Raw genomic sequence first — 15,230 nt, 5'->3', positions numbered from 1 at the left:
GAGCACAGAAGTGGAGGCATCAGGCAGGTTCATACTCAAAACAGACATGGCCATGCTCAGTGGTGGCCTCCTAGGAAGAAATGGAAGGGGAACCAGGCAGGGAGGGGCCAGCATGGTTGATGTGTTCAGGTCGTACAACCTGGGTGTATTAGTAAAATCTCCTGCCTCAGCACATTCAGGGGATGCAGTGTGTATCCATCCTTTTACTTCTTGTGATAATGCACCAGTTGGAGCTCCTGTGGTAACAATAGCTGGCATGTCACGTTTCATCCCACTCTTGTCCTTTTCTTCCTCTTCTTTTTAACCACAGAGGCCATCTGTAGAGCTGCTCAGAAAGCATGGACCAGATAAAGCCAGTGCTAGGCACCCAGAGAAGGGGACTGAGGGCCAGCTGCTGGAAGGTAACCATTGCTGCTGCCGTGGTGGGCAGTGTGACAGCCCTCTACCTGGGGATCCTGCTGGGTAAGTGTGCGGCTGGGTACATTCTCTCAGTTTTATCTACTCCAAAAGAGAAATGGTCTGCGCAGCTCACAGTCCTCGTAGCAAAAATCCTCAAAAGCCTTCTGCCAAGGACAAAATGCAGTCAGTTCTCCTCACATACGCACACAAACTGCAAGGGCTGTAAACTAACGTTCTGAATATCTGACTTTAAAACACTTTATCTTCATGACACGTATGCTCTATTCCTCTCCTCTAATCTCTCCCTGTGAACCCCAAATTTCCTGTCACTGTACCTCGCTGCCCCAGCCATCTCCTATGACAACCTCTTACAGCCACTCACCATTCCCTGTTTCACTGTCCCATTCCAGAGCATGACCACCATCTCCTTGTCTCTCCCACCTCCTCCTGCTGCCTCTGGTGCCCCATAGCCAGATGCCACCTCAGGCTAGCACCCCGGTGCAGACCCCAGCCTGACACGACCGACAGGTCCCACCAGCACAGCTCTAATGTACAATGCCACGTTCTAAGCTGGCTTCACTGCCCAACACGCCTTTCCCCAGCCTGTTCCTGCAAGGATGGGGTCAATTTGGGATTGCACTGCCAGGTTGTACCCATCTGTTCATGAACTTTTGTCTCAGCCTTGACAAAAATCCACCATTTTCAAGTTCAAATTAGTTCAGTGCAAAATGCTCCTATTGCACGTGTGCAGGGTAGCCCATCACAGCCATGAGGCACCCCTAAGGCAGCCAGGTGTGGTCAGGGACAGTCAAGCTGCTCAGACCGGGGCGGGGGGTGTCTAAAGGACATGATGAGACCCCTGTTCCAAAGTGGACAGGGAGGAAAGCTGGCTCCAGCCATGGCCCCAAACCTCCATGTGTCCTTTGCGTCTGACAGACACTTTCCCTCTCTGGCAGCATGTCATCCCGCAGGAGAGACCAGCTTTGAGCACACAGTGGAGTTGCAAGGAATCACATTCAATAGCAGCTTACAGACAGAGAACTCGGACTACTACAGGGTGCTGACGCCCGCTCTGGAGAGGCTGGTGAGTCAATCTGGGCTTGCCAGGAAAAGACTTGGGAAAGACTGTGGCGGTTCCCCAGAGCCCAGCTCGTCTGTCCCCGTTCAGCAGAATCTAGATGCCAAGGGCAGGAGGAAAACTGGGATTTCTTAAACATCAGCAGAGTACACCATGGGGCTGAGCTGCACTTCGAAAGGCCCCGTCAGGGTACTAAGAGACATTTGTGGAGTGGGAAATTTGTGCTCAGGTCCGTTCCTTGCAAAAAAGAGATGGTAGGAAGGCATAAAGAAGGGATGTGCTCCCTCATACCCTGAGCCAGGGTGGGAAAAGGATTACTCATGAGCTGGACACAGGTCCTCCCACTGCCTGCAGAGATGAGAGAAGATGCTTCAGCTAGCTCCAGCTCCCTGCAAAATCCCAGGCATCATCTAGTCCCATCTCCCTGGGGTCTTCTGCCTGCTAAGTGTGTGATCATCGTTCTTTGCTTTGCAGTTTCTGTCCAGTTTCCAGGACTCCCAGCTGGACTGGAGCTGCACCAGTTGCACCATCCTGGACTACAGGTGAGTGCAAGCAGCTCTTCCTACAGACTGTGCAGCTCTTGTTTCAGGGCATTCTGACAAGCTCCACCAAGAAGGTGAGCTCACACCTGTGTTCTTGTTCAAAACTAGTACAAAGAGAAACTGCTTTTTGGTCAAGGCTGGATTTTTCTTCTGGGATTGCATCAATCTTCTGGATTCTTTCATTTGGAAATGCAGTCAGAAAGGCAGAGGAAAACGGCTTTGTTCAACCAAAGCTGAACTTTGTGCCAAAAAAAAGAAATGCAAATGACCATTTCAACCCAGAGCACATCTCCAGAGAAACTTGTGCCTTAAATTGTTAAGAATTAGTTTTGTTTCCCTCAAGTTCCCTGTAGGCAACTAGCACAGGAGCCTGTCCCTTGTACTGATCGTGGAGCCAATGTACCCATTCACTCTCTGTCTTCCCACAGGAAGGGAAACTCAAGTGTGATCGTCCGTTTTCGCCTCCGCTTCTCCCCCCAGGATTCCCAGCCCCTGAGCTCTACCATGGAGGAGGAAGCTCTCAGGCACGGGCTGGCAGCTGCCCTGCACAAGCAGGGTCTCTCCGTGGCTTCCTACGGGACTATATCCTCAGCTTCTCTTACAGGTATGCTCCTTCCACAACTGCCCTGCAGCCACAGCAAGATGTCCTGTGCTGGTGTTGCTAGCACCAAAGGTCACGCTAGCAAAACCACAAGCTATGTCTCCGATAGATAGATAGCCAAACTGCTGCAGGGCTTTAGCTCTGGATGTCCAGTCAAGGCTTTATGCCCAGCAGCGATGTTAGAAATGGAGGTGCTGCCAGGCACCCAAGCAAACCAACAAAAGATGTTCTGTTGGGCTCCCGGGTGCTACCAGCTTCACAAGACAGCAGCAGAAACATGCCTAAATCTTGGCAGTTGCTCAACAGACATTTGTGGGGAGTTCCCAGGTCCCCCTCCAACACTAATGCTGTCTTGCTGCTCCTTGCCCTGCAGGAGAAGCTTTGAGGGCCTGCAGCAAGAACAGAGCCTAAAGCATAAACTGCAGCTTCTTTGGCTTTTCTTGCAGCACCTGGGACCAGCCTGAGGGACAAGAGCTCAAGCTTGAGGAGGTCAATTGCTGGTTGTCTGTACCTATAAGTGCCCTGAGGCACTCCTCAGAGTTGTGGCAATAATTCCTGCTTAGGTAGATATTTCTCATATTTGAATTATTCTCTGAAACCACCTGACTAGAAATTCTCCTTTCCTTCAGTGACTGTGGAGTTGCATGTGACCATAGGACTCCAGGTCCAGTGGATTTAAAAAAACCATATGCCTGGAAAACATGAAAGCGTGGGTTCCTCTGTGCTCCCTGCAACAATGGGCAGGGTCCCTGGATCTTTGGGAGCCTTGAACGGACATCCCTTGGCTTTAGGCAACAGCCCTGCATAGCTTCAGCCTTGGAGCCTGCTCCTGGGAGGCAGCTCAATGTCACAGCCCTTGGGAATTTCTCCTTGCTCCTGGGATCACCCTAAAAACCTACATGGCTGTAGATAGCTGCTCCCCCGCTGTGCCCACGGGGGCACTGAGGAAGGGCCTCGGGAAGGGAACTGGGCCAGGAGCTCGCCACTGGCCGTGGGGCAGAGAAAACAATTGCCAGGCAGGAGGAAAAGATGAAGCAAAGACTCTGCCAGCCCTGGCCCGGGAGCAGCACAGTACACAGGAGCACGCAGCTCCCCAGCTGGGACACCCTCACTGATCCCCATTCCTTCCACTTCGTCACAGGTCCCGGTGAGGTTTCTCCCTACAGACCTGGACTGAAATCAGGTAAGAGCCAGGCAGCAAGACAAACCATCTGCCCCAGCTCCCTTGGCTGCACTCTGAAGCCTGACCTGTAGCCTCCTCCGCACTGGTGGCCTGGCCGCAGACACGAGAGGTGTTTGTGCCCCATCTTGGCCATAACCTGGTGGTCCAGGGCCCTGCAGCCCTTTCCCCCTTCGAGATCAACAAGAGCTGCAGCTCCGCTCCTGGCTCCATCCCGCAGGGACTCTGGCACTGCCAGGGAGCAGGGTGACAAGGACATCATGGTGGCTGCCCCTGGGGAAGCCAGGGGATGGTTGCTGGGAGGGCTCCAGAAGACATGAGTGACTCAAGCCTTGCTGTCCCCAGGGAGGTGCCCTGGAGACATGGTCCCTTGCCGCAACACCCAGTGCGTGTGGAAAGAAAACCCTGAATGCGACAGCCAAAAAGACTGTGTCGATGCCTCTGATGAAAGGGGCTGTGGTGAGTCTCTCGCAGCAGGTCTCCTGGACATGGGGGACAGTCCACAACCCACTGCTGCAGACCTTGACAGTTGTAACGCCGCTGGGTTTCTTGGCACTGAAGAGAGCCAAGGACATGGCACAGCTTGTCAGGCCAATAGTAGATGTCTGCATCAGGATGAGGGGAATTGTACCCTGTGAAACACCGTGGTCTCACCACTAGCTGCAAAGGGTCATGACAAGGACCACTATCCTGGTGGGCTGGCATGCTGAGAGGCCCACAAGCTGCTGGGAGCAGATGACGAGGCAGTGGTTGAGCTTGTGAAACTAGCCAAGCTGTTTCTCTCCAGAATTTCTTGCTTTAGAAGCATTTCAGGGAGGATGCTGTGATGGGCCAGTGCTTTGCAAGTGCTCTTTTCCAAGCCTGCAGGTTAAAGTCTGCCCTGTGACATCCCTGGCAATGTCCTGCTGCTGCTTGAGCACGCATGGAGCTAAAGCTTTTCCCACTCACGCCCGAGAGCACTTTGCTGGGGTACAGCCAGCAGGATCCTGACGCACTGGCTCTCCTCCCTTTCAGAGTGTGGGAGCCGCCCTGCCATGCAGACTGCCAGCAGGATAGTCGGAGGCTCAGAGGCATCCAGAGGGGAGTTCCCATGGCAAGTCAGCCTGCGAGAGAACAACGAGCACTTCTGCGGTGCTGCAATCCTCACAGAGAAGTGGCTGGTGTCTGCTGCTCACTGTTTTACTGAGTAAGCTCTAGCCCTGCTAGCTTCCCCCCCGCCAGCCCCATCTCCAAAAGCTGCCGCTATCTTCTGGCTCAAACTCCCGCTGTACCACACATTCCCGTCATGCCTGGTTTCCTTCCCCTACCAGATTAAGTCATGGGGAGCTCCTGTCCCAGAGCGGATGGCAGGATGGGCAGGAGGCAGCATCACCTGCACCAGGCAGCTCTGGTTTGCAGGGCAGCGCTGTGGCAGCAGGCTCACATGGTCCCGGCTGTCTCTATTCCAGGTTTCAGGACCCATCCATGTGGGCAGCTTACACAGGGACCACCTCCCTTAGAGCCTCAGACAGCAGTGCAGTGAAAATGGGCATCGCACGGATCATCCCGCACCCCTCCTACAATGCCGACACGGCTGACTACGATGTGGCCGTGCTGGAGCTGAAGAGACCTGTGACCTTCACTAAGTACATCCAGCCTGTGTGCCTGCCAGATGCTGGGCACCACTTCCCCACCAGCAAGAAGTGCCTTATCTCCGGCTGGGGCTACCTCAAGGAGGATTTCTGTAAGCAAAGCGCGGCAGGCGGCAGAGGAGGCATGGTGGGGTTGTGAGCAGTGCAGGAGGCACCAGAGAAGGGAACTTGGGCCACGCTCTGGCCAGCCAGGGTGGGCTGTAACATGGGCAGCTGCTCCCGTGCAAGGCTCCCTGCGGTGAGCTCACGGTCACATCTTTCTCCTTTAGTGGTGAAACCCGAGTTCCTGCAGAAAGCAACAGTGGAGCTGCTGGACCAGACGCTGTGCTCCAGCCTCTACAGCCATGTCCTCACAGACAGGATGATGTGCGCTGGCTACCTGGAGGGGAAGATCGACTCCTGCCAGGTAAGCTTTGCCCAGGGAAGCCGGCACACCTCCCCACATGAGTCTTTCCCCTGCCCCAGTACGCATCAAGCAGCACTTCAGGCAGCAGGTTATGACACCACGGTCACAGTTCCCCCACCAAGGTTTGACGTCATGCCTTGGACCCAAGCACGGTTCAGGGACTCCAGAGGAAGACAAAAATATGAGGGTATGTTCTCTAGTGCTTAGAGCACTACTTTTCTCTGCTTTCGGAGCTGTAATCGGGGCTGGCACTACCAATGTACCTAGCAGGTCCTCAGATCAAAATCCAGGTGGCAAAGGGCAGCAGTGGGAACAAAAACATACACAACAGTTTTTGCTGAACAACTTGGTGTTTTCCTTAGCCATTATCCAGCCTGGGACTGCAAGTGGTCAGCTAGACAAAAAATCTTGCCTTTCACAATGTGTGGGGAGAGAAAGACTGTGATTTCCCTGGCTGTCCCTGCTAAAGGCCTTTCATACTCACAGCCACCAGCTGAGCAAAACTGCACTTCTCTGGTGGTAAAGCTTCCTATTTCTGCACCAAATGCAGCACAAACACTGGGGAAGGGGCCAAGAATGGAAAATTCGAGATTGGATGATGAACGTGACCGATCTGGTTATTCATTACTCGCCTAGAGCAATCCAAACCCCAGAAGACACTGCCAGCTTCACAGACACCACACATTCTACATCAGTGACACTCATACGAACCCACAATACCACAAAATTGACCAGGGACCCATAGGCCAAATCAAGAAAACATCATGCAAAGATCAGCGTGGTCTCCCTGGGTTGCATATGATGCAATGAACACCCATCATCTAGCTGTTTAGGGGCTGTTGGGCTTAACCTTTAACAGCAGCAGTTTAAGAAATGATTAAACCAGTAGAAATGCTCACTCTAGATTTTATGGAGGATGTCCTTGTGCTCTTCTGGCATATCAAGGGCACGAGGCTACTGCTTAATAGCAGGACAGTGCGCCCACACAGAGGAGCACCCAAAGGCCAACACAAGAGATGCTTCACTCACCACTAGGCTGAAGCAAATAAGCAGAGGTGAGCTGGGATACACAGGGACGGAGAGACCCGGTCTGGCAGAAGTATGCTGAGGGTGGCCAGGGGGAGGTCAGCGTGTCCCCAGGGAGAGCTCACCATCTGGCTTCTCTTGCAGGGTGACTCTGGTGGGCCCCTGGTTTGTCAAGAACCGTCTGGCAAGTTTTTCCTGGCAGGAATTGTGAGTTGGGGAATCGGATGTGCAGAAGCCAGGCGGCCTGGGGTTTACACACGTGTTACCAAACTCAGAGACTGGATCTTGGATGCTATTTCTGCCTTCCCCACCTCCATAGCCCATACTGTCCCTCTAATCCACCCCAGTACTAACAGTAACGTGGTCAGCGCTGAAGAGCTCAACACCACCACCAGAGCAATCCCCACCGCTTCACCAGCCCCAGCTGCGAGCAAGCCAGTGACTGCATCGAGACCACAAGGTATGAGCACCCACGGGGTGCGTGCACCTTGGCAGGAAGAGTGGCCGGTACAGGTCCAAATGACAGGTTTGTTCTGCTGCTGAGCTGAAATGACCTTCAGTAGGGTGACCCACACAACCCTTGTCTAAGTGCCAAGAGCCAAGGCACAAGTGATGCTATTGGGCTGCCCCAGCTCAGCCCAGAGCAGCCTGGCAAAGTCACTCAGTACCTGTGCAGAGGTGTTCCACGGGCTCCTTTGCTTAGGCAACTGAAGGTGTAATTTTGTCTGCTGTCTGTGTAATTAGCCTGCTCCAGCAGGCCCAGGACAGGGTACTAAGGCACAGCAGCATCTGACACTGTTTAACCTGTTAATCACTCACTTTTGTTTGGCACCTAAGGATCTCCCAGCAGTTCAAAGCTGATGGCTGCAACCACAGCAACTATGCATCTTCTCGCTCAAGGGAAGGCAGGCAGGTGTCTATAGGATGACCTGTCAGCTCCAAGGAGGCCTCCCAGCAGCTCTGCAGGGAGACACAGATGTACAGTATTTTTCTAAATTTAGGATTATCTTTTTATCTGGAATGACAAGGCTAAGAGGCATGGAGCTGCTGGTTAGTCCGCCTTCGAGAAAGGCACGGGAATTAGACCTTGCCAAGAGCAAGATGCTGAACAGCAGTTACAGTGAAAGCTCATGTATGGCTATGCACAGCCAACAGGGACTGCCACGATCAGCAGGCAGAGCTCGGGCAGATGTCTCTCACTTCAGCCCTGACCTGTCCCTGCTCAGATTTACTGGTTAGAGAGAGCAAACGTCTCTCCTCGCGTGTCTTCTGCTAGGAGTACTCACAAGTCATGCTTTGGCTTTTGTTCAGAGTGTGGAGGACGACCTGGGTTCTCTAAACCCAGCAAGATCGTAGGAGGAACAGATGTTTCCATAGGAGAGATCCCCTGGCAAGTCAGCCTGAAAGAAGACTCAAGGCATTTCTGTGGAGCCACCATAATTGGGGACCGCTGGCTGCTGTCGGCAGCTCACTGCTTCAACGAGTAAGAGTCCATCCCTGCTAGCACTGCTGTTCCAGCTCTCCTGCCCACCAGCGCAGGGCTGCGCAGCTCTATGTGGCCATGTAGCCAAACCCACAGCTGTGGCACTGGAGTCACTGGGGAAAAACAAGAACACGCATTGGACGTTAATTTTGTTACAGCTAGAGATTCATGGTAAAAGGGGTTTTGTAGGGAAGTTGGGATGAAGCAGAGAAAGGTTAAAGTAGCCTGGACAGGGGTGGGAAAGGACAGGTGCCACAGGAGAGTTTCTTCAAGAAATTTAACCTTAAATATTGGCTGTAATATACAACACAGAGATGCGTAGTCAGTTGTTAAAGGGAAGAAGGTCAGTTCAATCCTGCGTAGTATCATTAAACAGCAAGAGCCCAAGCCCAGATTTATAAATAACCTAGATGATAAAGAAACGAGTAGCAAGAGGATAATGTTTGTCCAGAATAAAAATTTCTGAAGGCAGAAAAAGTGGGGGACTAACTATGAAGAATTTCCAAGACAGCTTTATGCATTAAATTGCTGGGCAATAAAGCAGCAAATGAAATGCAAGGTAGGCAAGTGTAAAGTGAGGCACATAGCAAAAAAAGCAGTGCTATCTGTCTGCAGATGATGACGAGTCTCCATCAGCTTTTGCCATTCAAAAAAAGAGGTGAGAAATACAGTGGATATTGCCATGAGACTAGCAGTCCTGTGGGTAGTGGCAATTAAAGAGCAAGTGAATGCTAGTAATTATTAGAAAAACAACTGAGATTACCAGTATGTTGCTGGTAATCCACAGCATACCAACTTCTCAAACATTGCATGCAGTGCTAGAATAACATTGTAAAAAGGCTAACACAGGACACAAGGATGAGCTGGGTGTGGAACAGCATCCATAACAAGCGTGACAAAATAGACCAGATTAGCCTTGTGAAAAGAGACAACTGGGTGCGAAGGGAGTGTGTGATAGGGACCATCAATTACGATGGGTACAGACAAAGTGTTTAGGGAATGTTGCCTTACTGCTTTTCCAATATATCAAATAATCACCAAGAACAGGTGGAAACCAATCAAAAGGGGGCAGTTCTTCCTAAATGTCATTAAACTGAATGTTTAAAATTCACATGGGGTTAAAAATAAAAAAATGGGAATTAAACACAACTCTTGAAAAATCCAAATAAACCCCAAAAATCCATCAAGACCTACTGAATACAGAGACACCATCTGTGTGCCAGGACACTCCTGAAATCACAAATTTCTGGAGGTGAGGAGAGGATTACTATATGTTTACCTGCTCTTCAGAAGACGTCCAGCATGTGCCAGTGCCAGTGCCAGTTCTTTGGGCCTGACTTAGCACAGCCGCTCTTCTGTGTGCTGCGCTCTGCTCTGGTAAAGTAAGGTTTCGAACACTGATCATTTAAAGTTGTCTGCAATTTAAATGCCAGAATTCATGCTAGGCATATGTGTGTGAGCATGCATGTTTAGGATTATGTATTTGCAGGACAAATCCAGAAGAGATCGAAGCATACATGGGAACAACATCACTCAATGGAACAGATGGGAATGCAGTGAAAGTCAATGTAACAAGAGTGATCCAGCATCCCCTCTTCAACCCTATTACTCTGGACTTTGATGTGGCTGTACTTGAGCTGGCAAGACCTCTTGTCTTCAACAAACACATCCAACCCATCTGTCTCCCACGTGCTGCGCAGATGTTTCCTGTTGGCAAGAAATGCATGATTTCTGGGTGGGGTAACCTCCAAGAAGGGAATGGTAAGTAGCGATGCGTTACCAGTTGATTTGCTCTAGCACAGTGACAGATGCAGCAGCAAAGCCTGTGCCAACGCGACCCAGACAGTCCTGGGAGCACACAGGACAGGGGACAGTCAGGAAGTGACAGAAACACAAGAATAAGGGGACACAGAACACTACCGTAAACCACAGGTATTTAGGAGCCACCAGTAAACAAGAAAATGGAGAGAGCAGCTTGGCAGGAACCAGGAGAACTCTTCTGGGTTCCCCTCACTAGTTGTCCCACGTTAAGCAAGAGTGGGGCCCAGCCTTGGCGGCTCACTGTAGCTCTGGCAGGACAGTATGTCAGCCTCAGCAACCACGCTCAGTCACAAAGATGTTCCAAGCAAATAATTAGAAAAAGCAAAGATCCCATTGTAGGGAGAAGGCCTGAGGGTGGCACATGTGCCACCAAGGAAGCCGTAATGTCCATGCAACAGTTGACCAGGAGCCCACGAGCTGTCAAGACAACAGAAGCTGGCTGCCTTGTGTGCAATGTCCTTTGCACAGGTGTGAAACTACCCTGGGGTGCTGAGAGAGTAGCTCATATAGGAGTCAACTCCTGTGTGGGATTAGAGCCTGTTCTCCTGAAATATGTGTTGGGTCAATCTAAAAGCCATTAGTTCCCACTTCTCTCTGCTGCAGTCACTAATCCCGTGGTTTTCACGCAGTCACCAAGCCTGAGATCCTGCAGAAAGCCTCTGTAGGCATCATAGACCAGAAGACCTGCAACTTCCTCTACAACTTCTCCCTCACTGACCAAATGGTCTGTGCTGGCTTCCTGGAGGGGAAGATCGACTCATGCCAGGTAAGAGTCTGCGATTTCTTTACTCCTCTGTGGATTGTTCCAGAAAGCTGGTCTAACAGCCTGAGCACAGCCTTGGGAAATATTTACTGAGCTGCTCTGGCCAGGCTGTAATCCACACATACAATAGCTCAAAAACCCCAGCCCACTGCCTTGGAGTTTTAGAAAAGTAAATAAAGCTCCATCAAGTTGAGTATGACTTAAACCAACATCCCACTGCTCTGTCTGATCAGACTGGAGCCCTGGATGAAGCAGGTCTTCTGTGGCAGCCAAACACTGGTAGTTGTTGTTGGTTGTCCCTCACTTGTGGGAAAGGTGCTGTCAATAGCTTCTTTGACAAATGCCACTTGTATCTGTGCAGCCAGGTTGAGCCATTGACCCTAGTTTCAGGCTCTGCACACTGATGTCTTGTATACACACTGCATGGCAGCAGATAGCCCTGCAGGGCTGGAGAAAGATGAGTTTGTGGCTAGCTAAGTCTGCCGGGTGTGGCTGAGGGGCAGCTCCATGTAGACCTGTCTTGGGGAGATTGGACTGAGGAGCCATTGCCTTGCTTCTTCCTCAGGGAGATTCAGGTGGACCCTTGGCCTGTGAGGTGACCCCAGGAGTGTTTTATCTGGCTGGCGTCGTGAGCTGGGGAATTGGTTGTGCCCAGGCTATGAAACCTGGTGTCTACTCCAGAATTACCAAACTCAAAGACTGGATCCTGGATACCATCTCACAGTTGCCCAGTCCTGGCACTGGCACCCCTTCCAGTTCAGCCATCACTAGAACTTCTTCTGCAGCCATCCTCACCCGCCAGCTCAGCACAACAGCTGCAAGTCCAATTAACAGAACCACCCTGGGGATGAAGACTACCACAACCATGAAAGAAACCTCCACAGCTCTGAAAACCACCGAGTCTGCCAAGCCCACCCAAACCCCAGGTAAAATTGATGACAGATTTATTGACATGTTGGTAGGAGATCTCCAGCCCCAGCACAGAGGGTACTGAGCAGGCCATGGGTTATTGCCTTCCAGTGGTGCCTTGTACCAGCCTCACCTTCAAGTGTTCCAGCAAGGTCTGTATTGGAAAAGAAAATCCCGAATGTGATGGCATTGTTGACTGCAGCAACGGCTTCGATGAGCGCAACTGTGGTGAGTACTGCTTTGCAGCCTGCGACTGCTGCCCAGCCTTATTTTACGTTACCCAGGCTCCCCAGTGCAACCCACCAACTTCACATGGCCTGCGTTGGACATGGGGGGGTGGGGTGGGGGGGTGCTGGGCCAGCCCCTTGTGGCCCAGGTCCTACTTTGTCTGCCAGAGCCTATAACAAGATAAAGTTGGATGAGCAGGTTCCAAACTTTCTGCCAGAGAAATGCGGCCTCTTCTCCTGTGCTATAAACATTAGAACCCATTTCCCAGCACACAGGCCTTCTCGCCAGTCAGTCTGCTGGTACAAGCTGGCAAGACAGTTCTGCACCATATGGCAGCCCAGAAGATGTCTTGTCATCCCTGGGACTGCTCCTTGGACTGCCCATTCCTTGCTGTCTGATAGCTCAGCCAGTCCATCCAAACACCCCCTCCTCACGTAACCACATCCCTGGAAGGTGCGATCTGTGATAACAAGTAAAAGTTCTCAAACCATACCATGTCTGCCAAGCCTTGCCTCAGATGGGTGAATGAAATGCCTCACATCCTACTGCCCTTTGTACGTCTCCCCAGAAGGCTGCCCCATGGTATGGGCTGTGGAAGGAGGGCAGATATCCCTTTCACTTATGACGGTGCCTCTTCCTCTGTCCCAGACTGTGGCTTAACAACTGCTCTGGCCTTCAGCAAGATCGTGGGTGGCAGCACTGCGGCTCGAGGAGAATGGCCTTGGCAAGTCAGTCTCTGGCTTCGGCAGAAGGAGCACAAGTGCGGGGCTGTCCTCATCGCTGACCGGTGGCTGCTCTCTGCAGCTCACTGCTTTGATATGTAAGTCTGAGACGGGCTAGTGGAGCCGGCTGGCTCTTGGCCTCGCTCCCATCAGCCCACCTGCCCTTCCCCTTCCTCGCAGTCCAGCACCATGGCTGGGATGCTGTGCCGCACAGGCTCCCTATTACAGATGCGCTCCTACAGGTAAGCGTGAAGAGGAATGAGTGGAGCAAAGCCTGGGTATGTCCACAGTGTGATGGAGACAGGGTTCCTGGCCTCACAAGGTGTGGCCAGCCACAAGAACAGCCCTCCTTGTGAGGCCGTGCTCCTAACAGTCAGGTTTGCTGTCTTTCTGCAGTTACAGTGACCCCAAAATGTGGGTGGCCTTTCTAGGAACGTCCTTCCTGACTGGCATCGATGGCAAAATGGAGAAAATATTCCGTATCTACAAGCACCCTTTTTACAACGTCTACAGCCTGGACTACGATGTGGCACTGCTAGAGCTGAACACACCCGTCAAGTTCAGCAACACCATCAAACCTATATGTCTCCCAGACAGTTCACACATCTTCCATGAAGGAGCCAGATGCTTCATCACAGGCTGGGGCTCCACAAAGGAAGGAGGTACTGGCTGAGAGGGCTCCCTCACACCCAGGCTAAGTGCCAGCTACCCTGCGAGCCCAAACATGTACGATTCCCATCCCACTGCCCCAAGCACTCCCCTTGCCAGGCCAGACCTTGTAGAGGGTAACAACATGGGCAAAGCCTGGTGTCACCACAATCTCCTCCCCAGCCACCACGCACTGTACTCCTCCATTTGGTTACACCTCTGCCGTCTTGCAGCCTTCCCAAACTTTCCACATGCCAGCCACTGTGCTCCCCATCCCTGTAGCAGCTTCTCCAGCTTTACTACTGCAGTACAATTTCTGATACCATTTCTATCTGGTCAGCTGAGCTGCCTGACAAACTACACACCAAAGGGACCTTCATGTGCTTGCTCTGCTGGGGAGGAACTTTCACTTTCCCAGTGCAGGTCTCTCCCTTTGGCAAGCAAGTAAGGTTGCAGAGACCCCAATCCTACATGCTGCTGCTTCTCACGTGCTCTGCACCACGCTAACTGCGATACTTCTTTCCTCAGGTCTCATGTCAAAGCATCTGCAAAAAGCAGCAGTGAACATGATCGGAGACCAGGCCTGCAAAAAGTTCTACCCTGTCCAGATCAGCAGCAGGATGGTGTGCGCCGGTTTCCCACAGGGCACCGTCGACAGTTGTTCAGTGAGTGCGAGAGCAGCAAATATAGAGCAAACTTGTGCAAAGTCCCCGGGCTATATTGTCTCAGGAGAGCATTACCCTGTCTCCCCTAGCTCAGCTGTCTGTGTGTCCATCTCCACTGGCTGTTGCCATTATCCAAGTCCATCCTGCATACACCTCATTCTGCTTGCCCCACCAACCTGTGACAGGTCAGGGAAACATGCAGAGAGGCAAGGCCAAGCAAGAGACCACAGGGATACGATGGAGCCCGTTTCATGACCCTGTTGTGCCTCCAAACATGCTCTTCTGTGTTCCAGAACCCCAACCTCAGATTATGCATGCAAGCACATCACTAAGCAGTCCTCCAGCTTAGAAGCAGGCTCCTGGGGAGGTGGGGAACTGGACAGCAAATGCTCCTATGTCCCAGAGAAAAAGAACATCTTACTGCTGGGGCGGGGGGCTGGGCTGCCTCTTTGCCTTGATACAGGACCCCTTTCCTCTCTTTGCAGGGTGACGCAGGTGGGCCCCTGGCATGTAAAGAACCCTCAGGGAAGTGGTTTCTAGCAGGAATCACAAGCTGGGGTTATGGCTGTGCCAGGCCATACTTCCCTGGTGTCTACACCAAAGTCACAGCTGTCCAGGGCTGGATTGCACAGAACCTCAAGCTCTGAAGCTGCATTTCACCACTCAGGGAAGGCGATGAATGAGAGTGCCAGAGGATGCACTAACCCCTCAGCTCTTGCACTTTTTTTTTTGATGCTGCGAAGGGGTGAAGATGGCCTGCGGGTATTAAGCAAATGCCAGTGTTGTGTGACCCACTGCGGTTGTGGCACCAGGGCATTTGATAACTGCTTTGCATAGAAAAGTAAATTCTAGTCATTTTCTATGAATAAACAAGACCTGTCCCATCTTAAGACCTGGCCAAACATCCTGTGTGTTGAAACGTGGCCTTTCTAGTTGGAGGGTGCCCAAAGCATCTGCCAGAGATTCACATAGTTTGACTGACCTCTGCCTATGAGCTCTCATCCCAAAGCCAAGCCAAGCCAAGAGACAGGTGAACTTTGCCCCAGCCCAGAGTTATGCCCTTGCAGAAGCCTCCGACCTCACTGCCTTGATGGAGCTGTTATATTGTGCAATGGCTTTTGGAAAGGG

General features: G+C 51.9%; 1 protein-coding gene across 1 annotated transcript; it reads left to right on the top strand.

Moving 5' to 3' along the window:
• The first annotated feature begins 338 nt into the window (after positions 1 to 338).
• TMPRSS9 (transmembrane protease, serine 9) lies at positions 339 to 14,988 on the top strand. Its single transcript, XM_009696609.1, has 19 exons — positions 339 to 462; positions 1,356 to 1,483; positions 1,952 to 2,019; positions 2,448 to 2,623; positions 3,762 to 3,803; positions 4,146 to 4,259; positions 4,815 to 4,986; positions 5,249 to 5,523; positions 5,701 to 5,837; positions 7,008 to 7,323; positions 8,175 to 8,346; positions 9,836 to 10,107; positions 10,797 to 10,933; positions 11,496 to 11,856; positions 11,951 to 12,067; positions 12,716 to 12,887; positions 13,186 to 13,451; positions 13,966 to 14,102; positions 14,588 to 14,988. The coding sequence occupies exons 1-19, from the start codon at positions 339 to 341 to the stop codon at positions 14,747 to 14,749; spliced, it is 3,348 nt and encodes a 1,115-aa protein (XP_009694911.1). The 3' UTR covers positions 14,750 to 14,988.
• The last annotated feature ends 242 nt before the right edge of the window (positions 14,989 to 15,230 follow it).

This window comes from Cariama cristata, unplaced genomic scaffold, assembly GCF_000690535.1.
Source record: "Cariama cristata isolate BGI_N322 unplaced genomic scaffold, ASM69053v1 scaffold29863, whole genome shotgun sequence".
NCBI classification, from domain to species: domain Eukaryota; kingdom Metazoa; phylum Chordata; class Aves; order Cariamiformes; family Cariamidae; genus Cariama; species Cariama cristata.
This window is presented reverse-complemented; position numbering and strand designations above follow the sequence as displayed.

Coding starts and splice junctions, on each gene's coding strand:
- TMPRSS9 (XM_009696609.1), top strand. CDS start 339: ATGGACCAGATAAAGCCAGTGCTAGGCACCCAGAGAAGGGGACTGAGG. Junction 463..1,355: donor CTACCTGGGGATCCTGCTGG/GTAAGTGTGCGG, acceptor CCTCTCTGGCAG/CATGTCATCCCGCAGGAGAG. Junction 13,452..13,965: donor GGGCTCCACAAAGGAAGGAG/GTACTGGCTGAG, acceptor TTCTTTCCTCAG/GTCTCATGTCAAAGCATCTG.